General features: G+C 45.9%; 1 protein-coding gene across 1 annotated transcript in view; it reads left to right on the top strand.

The window, feature by feature from the left end:
• The window catches only part of DIP2B (disco interacting protein 2 homolog B), a 129,188-nt gene that overhangs the window by 58,607 nt on the left and 56,016 nt on the right, over nt 1–14,565 (top strand). Inside the window, exons 6-12 of the mRNA XM_045287226.1 lie at nt 1,975–2,130; nt 2,576–2,695; nt 4,444–4,641; nt 7,717–7,808; nt 9,834–9,944; nt 11,561–11,684; nt 12,257–12,366. Of these exons, the coding sequence (XP_045143161.1) occupies nt 1,975–2,130; nt 2,576–2,695; nt 4,444–4,641; nt 7,717–7,808; nt 9,834–9,944; nt 11,561–11,684; nt 12,257–12,366 (911 nt within the window). The remainder of the gene's footprint in view (nt 1–1,974; nt 2,131–2,575; nt 2,696–4,443; nt 4,642–7,716; nt 7,809–9,833; nt 9,945–11,560; nt 11,685–12,256; nt 12,367–14,565) is intronic.

Raw genomic sequence — 14,565 nt, 5'->3', positions numbered from 1 at the left:
TGTAGCTTTGCTCGGCCCGGCTTTATGTTTTTGTGTGTTCTCTGAGAGTGTGATGTCTGCAGCTAGAGACGCTCACACCCCTGCCTTCACTTAGTCGGGACAAATGGCACTAAGTGATGCGTGTTCGCATTATGTGTTTGTGGTGACCTCTCCGCCCTCCTCCCTTGCCATTCAGTTGCATTTCGATGTCTTAATTTCAGAGTCGCCACCTGTGTAAACCACCATGCTAGACGCTGAGGGTGTGGAATGGACACCTTTCTTCTAGTCATTGAGCTCTGGAAAGGAAAACTTGCAGGCTTTATATAATTTTTAAAGAAAACAGCTCCCCTGGGGCATGATGCCCCTAGTTTACCAAGGCGAGTGCCAACGGTTGAGCTGACTCGGCCTGCACACTTAGCCCTGCCCTGTAAATCACAGAGCCCGAGACGGTAACAAGGTGATCTCAACTTTCAGCTTCCTCTGCGATGTGCTTAAAAAAATAAATAAATAAAAAGATTGCTTCAGTGACTGACAGAAGCCACTTTATCCAACATTGTTAGTTTGGGGATATTTGTTGTAGCAGAAATAATAATTTGTGTTCCTAATAGAAAAATTTTTTAAGTGTAGGTAAAGGAAACAAACAGCCCACCATTCCCTCCACAGGATGCCATTTTACTGGAGCTCCTCCTAGACCCTGTTTACATATGAGCATATAGGGGCTGGGCTCTTATACAAAGGGATTTGTTCCACATCTAATATGCCTCACCTACGTAGCTCCTGAGCAGTGTCCCACTGTGCACCTGTGACATCATCAGGAGAGAACTGGGCTCTTCGCAAGGTTTCAGAGAATGCCGTCCTGTGACTGTGGCCTGATTCCTTCCGCCAGGCCCCCTTTTTAGCCATCTGTTTTTAGTCAGGCCCTCTTTAGGGAGTTCCAGCATTTCCCAGTCGTTCGTGATCGTTCAGAACTTCAGAGGGAGTACCGTAGATCACACGACTTTATGCATTTGTCTGATTATTTTCTTCGGATGGTTTCCTGTGAGTGGAACTGCCGGGCCAAATGAAATTGTCCATTTTTAATGCCTGTTTGCCAAATTGCCCAACAGAAAAGTATCCTACAATGTGCTTGTGATAATCTGCTTAAACTTTTAAAAGCCATTAAACTAGTAATTATATGGTCTTTGGGGACACAGAGGGGCCCTACTCTCAAATTTATTTGAGATTTTATTTTTCCTTTTTCATAGTGTTGAGAGGTTATTCATTATTATACATTTGATTTCCTCTCATTTTTTCTTCCTCTTATTTCTCTAGATAGTTTCTTTTAAATTTTTTAATATTCTTTCCTGCAGATCTCTTCCAACATAATTCCGTTCAGTCTCCCTTTATTAAGAATCCCTGCATAAAGTGGGATACAGTAGCTCTGTTGAATCACTGCTTCGAGCATAACAAGAGCCTTGCCCGTTGAGTATACCCACGCCACCTGTGGGCCCCTGATAGATACCGATGTTCTCTGTGAAACTGAAGCACACTGAAGCAAGGCAGTATTTGTGACTGGGTCAAAGGGGACACATAGGTAAATCAACCTAATCATGGACAAATTTATGAGGAGCCCATCATATGACCATCGTCCCGTTGGTTACCTTTTGAGATCACTCACCATAGCTTTCACTTGATTATGATGGATGTAAAACACTGCCTATGTACCAACCTTTCCGTCTAGAAAACAGCGTGGTTGATAAACTTTTGCTAAGTGATTTGATCTTTCTAAAGCTACCCAAGTTCTTGAAAATAATAATTTTGAAAAGCCGACATGCCTGGCTTAACCTCTTATTATCTTGTTGTAGCCGGCTAGTACCATTCGATTTAAAAGATTGTTTTCTGAGAGCTAAATGCCTACATGTATAACGTTGTTCCTTCTTAAAAAGGCAAAGCTTTAAAGATTCCTGTTTCTACTGCAACTGAAATGTAATTCTAAATGATGTCTTCTCCCCTCAGAGAATTTCTCTGCTCCCCCTGATGTCACTACAACTACCTCTTCCTCCTCCTCCTCTTCCTCGATACGCCCAGCAAACATTGACCTGCCCCCTTCGGGAATAGTCAAAGGCATGCACAAAGGATCCAACAGGTCCAGCCTCATGGATACAGCCGACGGTAGGGAAAGCTTTTGGTAGTGAAACAGGGAAATTCCATTGAGTGGGGGAAATTCGCGAGAGAAGTAGCCCGACAGACTCAGTCTTTGCAGACCTACCTATGTGACTGTGGGACCACCACCAAGAAGTTGCCTCCGGTGTCCCCGTTGACAGTCTGTACAATGGTTGGACTTGACTTGTCCTACTGAAAGACGCTTGGGACAAAAACATTGCTGTGAGTGGCTGGCAGTTAAATGACATTCATAAGCGGTGTGTTAGTAATAGCACGAAATTGGCTCTCTCATCAGTACCACTTACCGTGTGTATCTTTGTACTCATTTGGCCGAATGAAAGTAGTATGAGACTGTGGGCCAAGCCAGACATTATCAGGGACAAAAGCTCCCAAAGGAAGTTAGGACCTAAAATATCTGTAAACGTAGTGCATTTTAACGTCTTTTCTTTTATAGGTGTGCCTGTCAGTAGCAGAGTATCCACAAAAATCCAGCAGCTTCTCAACACTCTGAAACGACCCAAAAGGCCTCCCTTAAAGGAATTTTTCGTGGATGACTCTGAAGAAATTGTGGAAGGTAGTAGTAGTAATGCCATAGAGTTGGTCACCGTTCATTAAGCACGTATTTCTTCAACAGTTACCATAATGCTGGGGAGCATGGGCTACAGGGGTGAATAGGCATGGTCCTTGGCTTCCAGGGGTTCATCGTTCTCTGTTCATTTCCCCAAGGATTCTCTCCACTTGATCTCGGAGGAGAGGTGGGGGGAGGGGAAGGGAAAGGCAATAAGTGACTATGGTGCACAGCACTAGTCCCTGAGTGGGAATATGCGCTTTGCAATTAGGAACCACCCCTGATAGGAAGGGCTTCAAAAAGTACACGGGAAAATAGAATTAAAAGATGATCAAAAATTTCCATGAACTTTTTGAAGTTTGAATTATGTAATAATTTACATAATATTAAAAAGATGCTTATATGTGACTTTATCGCAGAAGGATATAGGTTTAAAATTAGACTCAAAATTGTACTCAGTTCCCTACCCCACCCCCGAATGGCTTAAGTATATCAAAAAGATCTGTGTAACCATCACTGCAATCAACTTAAAGATCCATTTTTTGTTTGTTTGGATATAGCACGGCCCTCTAGTTAAACCAGCCAGTCAACATATAAATAAATGCCTGCATTCTGGAGAGACGCTATTAAAAGGTTCAGAGAGTTTGAAGAATTCTTGCTTTTTCACAGCTCAGAATAGTGCAGAAATATATACATGCAATAAATGTGTCTCCATTAGTACAGAGAGTCCATAGAGGGGGACACAAGCTCCTGTGTGTGGTGAGGAAAGGCTTCACTGATAGACATAATGGTCAGTTGTTTCATGATTTTAAAAAAAAATCTTTATGAATGAAATCACAAGATATCTAGAATTTAAATAGGAAAGGCTGGGCGGGGAGTAATGAGCCGGAGTATAGTTGAAATGAAGGACCGTTTGATAATTATTGGTGCTAGCTAATGAGTAGGTCTAATAGAAGCCTGGGTAGCCTTGTGGTCCGTTTTTGCGTTGGGCGCCTGATCACCTCGGACTTGTTCAGAGTAGTGGATGCATTTGTAGGCTAGATCCAGGCTCAGCCTCCTTTTGCAGCAGGAAGTCAAAAGTAACCTAACATACAAAGTTAAGATGAATTTCTGTTTATGGCTTCTTGTTGTTAGGTGCCCGCGGGTCCGTGCCAACTCATGGGGCCCTTTCTGCAAGAGAACAGCGCGTGCCTAGTCCTCAGGGTCGTTATGTGTGAGCCCGTTGCTGGCATCACTGGCAACTCGGCTCGGTGAGAGCCTTCCTCTTTCTCGCTGGCTCTGTGCTTGACCCAACAGTGACATGCATTTGTAATCCGAGAAGGGTCAGGATATATTTGTTGTGTAAAACACATTGAAAAGGATTTCACGGTTTTGTGGAAACATGAAGCCCAGTTTGTGGGGTGCCATCTCCATTTCCTTCCTTTTTAATTTCCCCCCAAACTTTGTGAATTCGGCGAAGGTTTACAGAGCAAGTGTTCAATTTTCACCTTTAACAATCTGCACACATTGGGTTTCCACTCACCACCCACTGCAACCCCCTCAGTGGACCACCCCTAGCCCCGACCCCCCGGTTTCCCGTTTCCATCCCCCCTCCTCTCCTGAACCCTCTGTACATCTGCTGCCCTTGAGGTCTTAAGTGTTTGATTATGTCCCGTGTTCTCACAGTGACTTTTACCTGTGACAGTCATTGATACTTGTACATACCGCAAACCTTGTCTTTGCAACCTGCTGGGATTTCGTTTGTTTTCTGCCAGTACCTCAGCCAGACCCCAACCAGCCCAAGCCTGAGGGACGGCAGATGACCCCCGTGAAGGGAGAGCCACTAGGAGTCATCTGTAACTGGCCCCCTGCTCTGGAGTCTGCCCTGCAGCGCTGGGGCACCACGCAAGCCAAGTGCCCCTGTCTGACCGGGCTGGACGTGACGGGAAAACCCATTTGCACTCTTACCTACGGTGAGCCCCCGGTCCTCCTCTCTAATAGCTCTTCAGAACATCATAGCGAGTATTTTTATCTTGATACTTAGCCTTTTCTGATGATTGCACTTCAATGGCTCTCTCAAATGATTTACTACCAGCTGCAGTTCTAGGTAAGGTGAGACTGGGCCAGATATCTCCCATCGCTCACCTGGCCTCTGCAGGCTGGCTCATATTGGAAGGACTGAAGCAAGAGGAGAGAGCGTTTGTGGGTCCAGTGACGCTTTGACGTCAGAAGAGGGATTTTGAAAGATGTTTGGGCAGAATTAACGTGTGCGGTGAAAATCTGCGCTATCTAAAAACGGAACCTGGTGACTTCTTAAATCTTTGTCGTTTGCTTCACGCTGCTTCTTATAATGCACACAACATTTTCTAATGAAAAAGTCCACGCATTTTCATCTAGCTTACACTCCAGCCAAATAATTTTAAAGGAAAAATAAGTGTTTATTTCAAGAATTAAACGTAGATCAACATGACTTTAAACCCTGGATGACTCCATTAAGTTGCACATGATATTAGCATATCTGTGTCAAGTAGCAATCTCATTCACCGGTCCTCATAGTGAAAGACTTTCTAAGGTGGAATGGAGGGATGGGATAAGAAAACAGAGTGATCAGCGCCCACACATCCCGGCCAAATGGTTTTAGCATCCCCTTCAGAAACTGCACGTTAAATTTATTCTTATAACCCTCAGCTGGCCAAAGCGTTGCATGTTTGGTTACACATGGTGCATACAGTGAGTTTATTGACATGTTGCATATGGTGAGTTTATCCTTTTGTGTCAGTTTTCACTGAATTACACTGGTATTGAGTGTCTGCTTGCGTGGATCTTACCTTTGCTTTGTAGTGACAGCATGTAAATCACTTATGTACCACTTCTGTGAGTGTTTTGCTTTCAAGTAAAGCTTAGATGGGAAGTAGTCTTTTTTTCAGTCCTGCGATAAAACATTTTTTCCCCTCTCCATTTTAAGTCTGGGGACCGCCCATCAAATTATTGTGTTAATTTGTACTGCATAATTTATCCGAGTAGTAACATGTCAGTATTCTGATTACTTAAGGAAAAAATTGAAGGATGATCTAAGGGAGGATATGCATCTAGTGGTGATTTCTTGGGCGGCAGGACTGGCTTTAGTAAACTGGTTGTGGGGGGCTGACAAGGCTGCTATTGACGCTGCAACCCCAGCCCGGTGCTGGAATGGGACTGTCCCGTATGCTGTGATCTTTAGGGAAAGAAGGCGAGGTCTGCCGCTTGGGAAGCCTCTGGTGGGTTTCAGTCACCACCCTTTTGGTTACAACCAAACTCTTTATTTACGTATTTTTATGTGGACAGTTCTATGTACATACAGCTCTCATACCTTACAATTCAGTCATCTGAAGATACTCAAAGGGATTGTGCAGCCATCGCTGCAGTCGGCTTTAGAACATTTTCTTCTTCCTTCTACTCATTGTGATTATGAGCTCCCCATTTCTCCCCACCTCCCCTGCCATAGCCCAAGGAACCAGTGATCCAGTCATTATCTCTATAGCTTGGCCTATCCTGGATTTCCTGTGGAGGAAAACGTACAAAACCAAATAATAATCCAAAGAAACATATAAAAATCTCAATTGAAAGGATAACAGAAAGTAATAAAAACTAGAACAAATTCAAGATGGGTCAAAAATTGTAACCTAACTCCATCTGCACCCGTCCTCTTTCTAATGCAGCCTGTCTGATAGCAAAGCTGTTCACACCCCTGGCCACTGGTCAGAGGGGATGTGCCAATCTTAACCTCAGGGAGGGCCTGCAAGTGGATTTGGGGCTTCCACTCTCCTTCGCCTTCTACAGACTGGATGCTCCGCCCTGAAGCTCTAAACCTGTTCCCGCCCCTGGTTAGGTTTAATTACTCACAGGCCTTGGGACACACAGCAGGTGTGCCTCCTCGGTGTGGCCTTGGCCTTCACCGCCCTTGGCTGATTGCTTGTTTGACACCAGGTCTTTAAGACCCAGGTGCTGTTCTTTCTGATAACCAGGCAACGTCTGATTTCTTCAGTATGCTTTGCTAGAGCACCCAAGTCTCCCGTGATCTCTTCAAGAGGGCAGGTGTCAAGTAAGGCCGGGCCGTAAGAACGAATTGTTCCTACATTAGGACTACAGTTAAGTGCGGGCTCAAAATCCATTCGTGCATCTGTGTTTTATACATGTCCCTGGTCTACTTGGGAGAGGCCATTATCCTTTTTTGGAAACATTATAAGTCCTCCCTATGGGGCACATGGTAATTCTGTTGATAGTATCATTAATTTAGCCAATGCTATAGAATTTCAAATACTGTATAGAAAGGGAAAGTACACGTGTATAGGACAGCTTTTTAGACCCAAATGCTTGGATTGTTGACCTGTACACATGAAAAACTCAACGGCACACTATTTATGCAAACATTGAGGATTGGAGATGGGACAAAACTCTCAAGAACACTCATTTACAAAGGCATGGTCACCCATGCTAGGCTAAGACATGTCACACAGACGCAAAGAGAGCATACAGATATCAACTGTATGGTAGTCCCTGTGGCTCGCCACTCCTCGGGCACCCTCAGAGCAGAAGGCCGGAACCTGAGTCCCACTGCCTCCAGATCCATAACCTGGAGGTGGCAGTCACCTGTTCTTCCCACACCAAAGGAATGTTTCAGTTCCTTAGATCTGCTACAGGTGAGTTTAAGGTACAGTCCAGTTCGCTTAGTGGCATTTCCAAGTCAGAGCCTTCTGGGGTGGCCCATGAAGAATGTTGTACATCTCGAAAGGACAGTCTGAAGTCCTAGTTGTCCTACAGCTTGCAGCCTGTGTCACCAAGGGCCGGATTGAAGCTAGGTCTGGAGTGCCCAGTGAGGATCATGTTACCAGAGCAGTCAAACTCTAGCCCCTGCGCCCCCAGGGCGCCTGTGGTAAGCATACAGAGAGCTGTAGGGCCAGGACATCTGGGTGGCAAAGGGGAGGGACTGGGTTTCCTTCTCACTGAGGTCGGTCTGTGGGTTGCTGTCTTCTTTTTTTGCCAATTATGATCTTCATTTCTTTTTCCAGGAAAGTTATGGAGCAGAAGCTTAAAGTTAGCTTACACGCTGCTTAATAAACTGGGGACCAAAAATGAACCTGTGCTGAAACCTGGAGACAGGGTAATTGTTTTCTCTTGTTGTAGTTTTGGGGAGGTGGTGTCTTCCTACTGTTTTCTAAAATGCACAGCCTGGGGTTTTTCATGCACAGCAGGAATATTATCTACAGAGAACTCAAATTCTCAGGGAAATGGCAGTAGTTGTGTTCCTGTGCACATTAGCACAATATACCAGGTGGTAATTTTTACTTTCCCTTATTGAAGGGCATCTCACGTTCCTTCCTGTAAGAGCTATCTAGTATACTCTGAAGGTGCTGATAAGAGGAAAGAAAAGCTTACGTCTTTCCAGGAATGAGTATTTCAGTGGTTTAGACAAAAATAGCAACCAAATGGCTTATTTATTCTTTGAACTTTTTGTTCTTTGCAATGTGTCCTCCCCAAAAATGTTTAAAACTATTTTCTTGGTTTTATTTAGAAACACAGGGAGAGTCATATTACTGCTAAAAGGAAGAAAATAGTATTGTTTTATTTCTTCTGAATTGGAAGTAACATGTTACCCCCGCCCCAATTTTTTTTTGACATTTCTAACCCCTCCCCTACACCTGGCCAATTACTGATTTCCTAAATACGGTGATTTTTTACTACCCAACAGTACTTTTTTGAATATTGAACATGGGCGCCTTTTTCAGTGGTAAGTCATAAAGCGCACATAAACCAGCTACACACGTCTTCCTGCTCATTAGAACAGAATTGCCTCCACTAGCCTTTAACACAGCGGTTCGCAAAATGTGGGTCGCAACCCCTTTGGGGGTTGACCAACCCTTTCACAGGGGTCGCCCGGTTCATAACAGTAGCAAAATGACAGTGATGAAGTAGCAACGAAAATAATGTTATGGCTGGGGGGGTCACCACCGCATGAGGAACTGTATGAAAGGGTGGCGGCATCAGGAAGGTGGAGAACCACTGCTCTAGCAGATACTTTTGGATTGGCAAAGGGCACCTTGAGGATGGCTTTAGCTGTAAATGAGACACGGGAGTGAGTCGGCCCTGAGCCCCAAGCAGGTGGTCTGATTCCACCTAGCAACAGGGACACTTGAGGGCAAGAAGATCAGTAGCTTACATCCCGTGTTCAGTGGACTCGGTGTTTCCTGTTTTTCTGTTGTTAACTCTAGGCACGTTTAATACTTAGGCTCCGAACTGCAGCAATTCTGGGAGTAACACTTGGAAGCAAGTGTCCAGTGACGTAACCAAGTTTCAGATATTTGTCTGTGTCTTCTTTATCTAGTGCTGCTGTGATGGGACACCTCAAGTGGGTGGCTTTAGCAGGCACACATTTATTTTCTCTCAGTTTAGGAGACGAGGCGTCCAAATTCAGGCTGGTGGCTCTAGCAAAAGGCTTTTTCTCTGTGTCGGCCCCTGAGGAAGGTCCTCGTTTCTTCTGCGCTCTGCCTCAGAGTCATCTTCATGTGGTGGAGCCTCTCTCTTCCCGCCTCCATGTTGGCTAGCTTGCACTTAGCTTCCTAGATCCTAAACGCGATGGACCCACAGCATTCTCTCCAGGAATCCAACACAGGCAGCCGTTCCCCAGCGGGTTGGAGCCGCAGATGGTTTAGGGTGGATGGCACCTCTGGGGGGCTGCCAGAAAAGCTCACTGAAAAGCGGGACTAAAAGATAACCGGCGTTTCCCCACACACTTGTTTGAAACTCCCTCATGTTCAGAGGGGTCACAATTCAGCCAAGCCAAAGTAACAGACTTGCACCAACATAAATCACCTTTGATTTCTGAAGAAATTAACTTACCACTTGAAGCGAGTTGCTTGCGCCTAGATTGCCAATAGAATGAAGTGAAACTTTCTTTTCACGAAGCCTGATTGCATGAGAACTCACAAAGTGCTTCTTAGCAGACTCGCAGGCAGGACAAAGATCCCTGGGTTCGTGCATCATCTTCAGCAACTGAATTTCCTCCAGAGCACATAGCTGCTATGTCGCGTGATTTGTTGTGTTTATGATAAACGCGGGGCGCAGAGAAGGACATGAGCTCTTCGGCCGGTGTGTACCCCTCTCTCCTGAATGCCATTATGCATTTTAGGTCGCCCTGGTGTACCCCAACAACGATCCAGTCATGTTTATGGTGGCTTTTTATGGCTGCCTCCTGGCGGAAGTGATCCCAGTGCCTATCGAGGTACCTCTTACCAGAAAGGTAATGGTGCTGAGTCTGAGGGGGTGGGGGTGGGGGTAGGGATGGGGTAGTATCTCAGTCATGGCATTAGACACAACCTGACCGTTTTCTGAAGCAACTCAGCTGCACTTTCTATAAGCATTGAAGCTGTAGAGAAAGAAGTTTTCCCCATTGTTAATATTTAGCGAGGCTCCCTGGTGGCGATTATGCATTGGACTGCTAACCTCGGGGTCAGAGGTTTGAAACCACCAGCTGCTCTGCCAGAGAAAGCTGAGGCTTTCCACTCCTGCAAAGAAGGACAATCTCAGAACCTCCAGGGGCAGTTCAACCCTATCCTCCAGGGTCGCCATGAGATAGAATCAGATCCATAGCAGTGAGTTTCTTTGCTTGTTTTTGGTTACTAGTTACACGTTTCATACAAAAGAGTGTTTTCCAACTTAAGAGAATTTTTATAGTATCTCGGAGAAAGCAATGAGGTCTACTTATCAGGAGCCTTACTCTTCAGTCTGTAAATAATTAAAGTGGGCAATAGTTAAGACCTTCTTTTACAGAAGTTTGCTTTTAACTACCCTCAATCAAATCAAACTCACTGCCTTCAAGTCAGTGCCGACTCATAGACGTCCTGTGGGTTTCCGAGACCCTTTGTGGGAGTTGGGAGTCCAGTCTTTCTCCCTCCGTGGTTTCAAACAGCCGACCGTGTGGACCACAGCCCAACACTTAACCACTGCACCACCAGGGCTCCTCTATCCCCGAGACCTAGGATTTCCAGTATGGCAGAAGGCAGTGATGGTATGTTACTGGCACAGACTCTGGGATTTTACTTGGACCACATTCCCTACTGAAATGAACTCATGTAACAAATGCCCATGCTTGGCCAGAATGATTTCTCCCTTAGCTTGTTTGACCCAAGTTTTCGTTTGCCATTTATTATTACTAAAACTTGGTGTTCCAGATGAATATGGTAGAGGATCTAAATTTATAAGCAAAGATGATGTTTTTTCCTGAAGCGACCCAACCAGTCATGTGTTTGACTTGGTGACTGCTGTGACCTGGTCCCCTTAGAATGCTCAGGAAACCTCAGACTCCCTTCAGTTGGCAGTGCTGGTGTGGTTTCAGGTCGACACTTCTCAGAGACCAGCCTAATGGGGACGTTTCGCCTGTGCCTTCTGCGTCTGCTGCGCCCTCCAGAGTAGAGACACCAAGCACATGCTGATGTGGATACCCCCCCTGTGCACATTCCTTGTGGCTTCGGACGTTTGCTGTCCATTTTCATTGTTCGTTTCGTCCGGGCCAGAAGTGCTTGGCATTTGGATTTGGGGGTGAGGTTATGGCATGGCATCTTGGGCCTGTTAGCCTCCCTTTTCATGTGCCCCAGATTAATCCAGAGAGGATCATTGCCGGCCTTTAGGCTGTATATGACCGGTTAAAATCCATCACTGGAATTGTCGGTTTAATAGAGTACTCGATTTGTGCCCAGGAAGTCAGAGTCTTGTTGGAAGGACGTTGTCGTCACTGCAGATGGTTGCCAGCTCTCAGTGGGGTTGTGTGAGCGGCCAGCACAGTACTGAGTGCTAGGTGTGGGGACACAGGTGTGCCCCGTCTGGTCCCCTAATGTGCTCCTGATCTTCCCTCCACAGGACGCTGGAGGTCAGCAGATTGGCTTCTTGCTGGGAAGCTGTGGTGTTGCCTTAGCTCTTACCAGTGAGGTTTGTCTGAAAGGTCTGCCAAAAACCCAGAATGGAGAAATTGTTCAGTTCAAAGGTGTGTACCCAAACCATCAATCAAAATTGAAAGCTGAGCGCCTGCCTTCCTCTTTTAGTTTAATAACAGCGAAGGGACTTCCGTAGTTTTAAAATTTAACTCACAGTCTTGGGAGTACTGGTATTTTCCCCATTTTATACTCGAAAACACACGCAGGGAGGTTAAGTCACTTATCCAGAGTCACGGCTAATACATGGCAGAGGGGTGATTTGAACCCATATCTGCCTGGTTCCGCAGCCCACACTCTTCACTGTGATGCGGATGGTTGGGAAAACTTCCACTCCGTATACCAAAGCTAACTGGGGAGACAGAGTAGACCACTAACCCTAGTGGACTTCCACTGTCAAGTACATCTCCAAATTATTCAAGGCCTGGAATTAGTATGTGGAACAATTTTACTTTTGAAAGAAGGTATAATTGCCACCAAAAAACTTAACACCTGTCTGTTTCTGATTTTTCCAGGCGCCTCAGGTTTTATAATGTGATCTCTTGGTATTTAAAATGACCAGCTCGACGTGAGCTCCTTGCCTGATGGCTTAGGCAATTCAATTTTAACTTTGCATTTGATATAGGTTGGCCTCGGCTCAAATGGGTTGTCACAGATTCCAAGTACCTTTCAAAGCCACCTAAGGACTGGCAGCCCCACATCTTACCTGCTGGCACCGAGCCGGCGTATATCGAGGTAAGTCCCGAGGCTGTAGAACATGTTCTGGCTTGGACTTGGCTGGGTCCCCATCGTACAAATTGGGAAAGAAACGTTTTCTTCGGTTTTCATGTTAGCAGATCCTCCTGCTGTGTTAGATTTCTGTGTGCTGACTTGTGACAAGCCCTGTAGTGGACTTTCTCGGGTAATTATTTTTATCATAAATGCATATTAAAGAGAAAGACAGCAAAGAGAGACCCTTGCTGGATAGACAGTGAGTCCAGATCGACTCACTACCATTGGGTCGGTTTGGACTCCTAGTGACCCTGTAGGAAAGGGTGGGGCAGACTCACGAGTTTCTGAGACTGTAATCTTTACGGGAGTAGAAAGCTTCATCTTTCTCCCTCCGAGCGGCTGGTGAAACCTACCACACGGCTTATAAAAGGCTAGCTAGAGACACAAAAGGTTACTAGCAGAAAGTCTGCTTCCATTGAGGTGATTCCAACTCAAAGCAACCCTATAAGGGTTCTTTGTGACTAAATCTGTATGAGAGCAGAGAGCCTCATCTTTCTCTTATGTAGTGGCTGGTGACTTTGAACCACCAACCTTGTGGTTAGCAGCCCAGTGCCTAACACACAATCCTGTTTCTCTGCTCTTTGTTCTTAAATTGGGGCCATGAGTCAAGGGAATGGGAGAAATGAGGAAGGAAAAGAGCTTCCCCAGAAAAAAACACATTCAACCAGTGAAAGGTAGTAGAACAGGGAGAAACGTTTAGTGTTGAAGGTGAACACAGGAATGTGAAGCATCGGTAACAGCCCATTGAGGTCTTCCCTGTGCCAGGCACCAGACTGGGTGCTTACATTGCGTCATTTAGCCCTCACAAGTGCCCTGTGAAGTGGTGACTAGTATTAAGCCCTTTTTATGGATGAGGAGTCTTGAATAACTGAGCAAAAGTGGCAGTGATGGGACTCACACTCAGCTGTGTCTGACTGTAAACTATAGTCTTCCAGCTCAGCCTCCCGTTTGAGGTGTTAATAAGTGCTCAGCTAGGCTTTGTTACCTTGACCAGTAGAGCAGTCGGTAAAGTTGTAGAAGAAAGGATTGGGAGAGCAGGGGAGAGCATGCTCCCAGCCGGAGCCCCAGGGCGAGAACACAGCCAGACAACTCTTCAGGTACTGTGGTGATGAGCGGAGGAAGAGAGGAGAGTGGGCAGGAGCTTTGAGAGGTGATGGGGTAAAGTTGGCACATGGAGGGTGGTTCTCAAGCTGGAAGACATCGAGTTATGCTGGAATGATAGACAAGTATGTGGGAGTTTAAAATACCAAATTTTGTGGTCAACCCACCATCCATATCATCTCTCGGAGATGACGCGGTCCATCACTCCACCCTTCTTAAAATTCTCTACTCCCTGGCTTCCTGGACCATTTTCTTGCTCAGTTCTTCTGCCTTCCCCATTTCTCCTTTATTGTTATTGCTGAGTATTCTCCTAACAGATGAAGAGCCCCAGGGTTCTGTCTTCACACCCCTTTCCCAGTTAGATTCACATCCGGGTCCATGTCTTTATACTGTTTGCCTGGTTTCAACTCCCAAATGTTGCATCTTCATACCAGAACCTCTCCCCGGAAATGCCAACTCCAAACTCCAGTTGTCTGTTCCCTCATCTTCAGTGGAGGTATAGAAAGGATCTTAAACTTTAAAAGGCTGAACAGGGACTCTTACCTCCGTCTTCCTGACCTAGCTCGGTAAGGAGTGTCCACTCCTCTGGTTGCTGAGTCAAAAACTCCTGGAGTCTTCTTCCTCTCAAAGCCAGATCCCATCCTCAAAGACCCTCCAAGTGTTATCAGATCCCATCCTCAAAGACCCTCCAAGCGGTATTGCCAGGTCTTCCTTCAGAACCAGCCCGGAATCCAGCCACTTCTCACCGCCTGTGCCCTCCACCCTGGTCCTCGTCACCTTCATCTGCCTGGATTATCCCGAAATAGGTTCCTCTCTGCTCTTCCTGTTTTTCCTTCCCTTGCCCCACTCATTGGGTGTCTTCCTTAAATAGCAACAAGAGCAATGTAATGGAAACATGCGTCAGATCATATCGCTTCCCACTTCAAAACCCTCCCAAGCCTTTCCATCCTGCTTGGGGTATAAGCTAAAGGCCTGCAGGCCCTTTGTGATCGCTAATCTCATTTCTTGTCATGGCAGCTGCCCTGACCCTCTTACCTATTCCTTGAGCACACCAAACACTCT

The sequence above is a fragment of the Echinops telfairi genome, unplaced genomic scaffold (genome assembly GCF_000313985.2).
Source record: "Echinops telfairi isolate 266 unplaced genomic scaffold, ASM31398v2 ScPeMD7_12;HRSCAF=54, whole genome shotgun sequence".
Lineage (NCBI taxonomy): Eukaryota > Metazoa > Chordata > Mammalia > Afrosoricida > Tenrecidae > Echinops > Echinops telfairi.
Note: the sequence above shows the minus strand (reverse complement) of the source record. Positions and strands in the feature narration are given on the sequence as shown.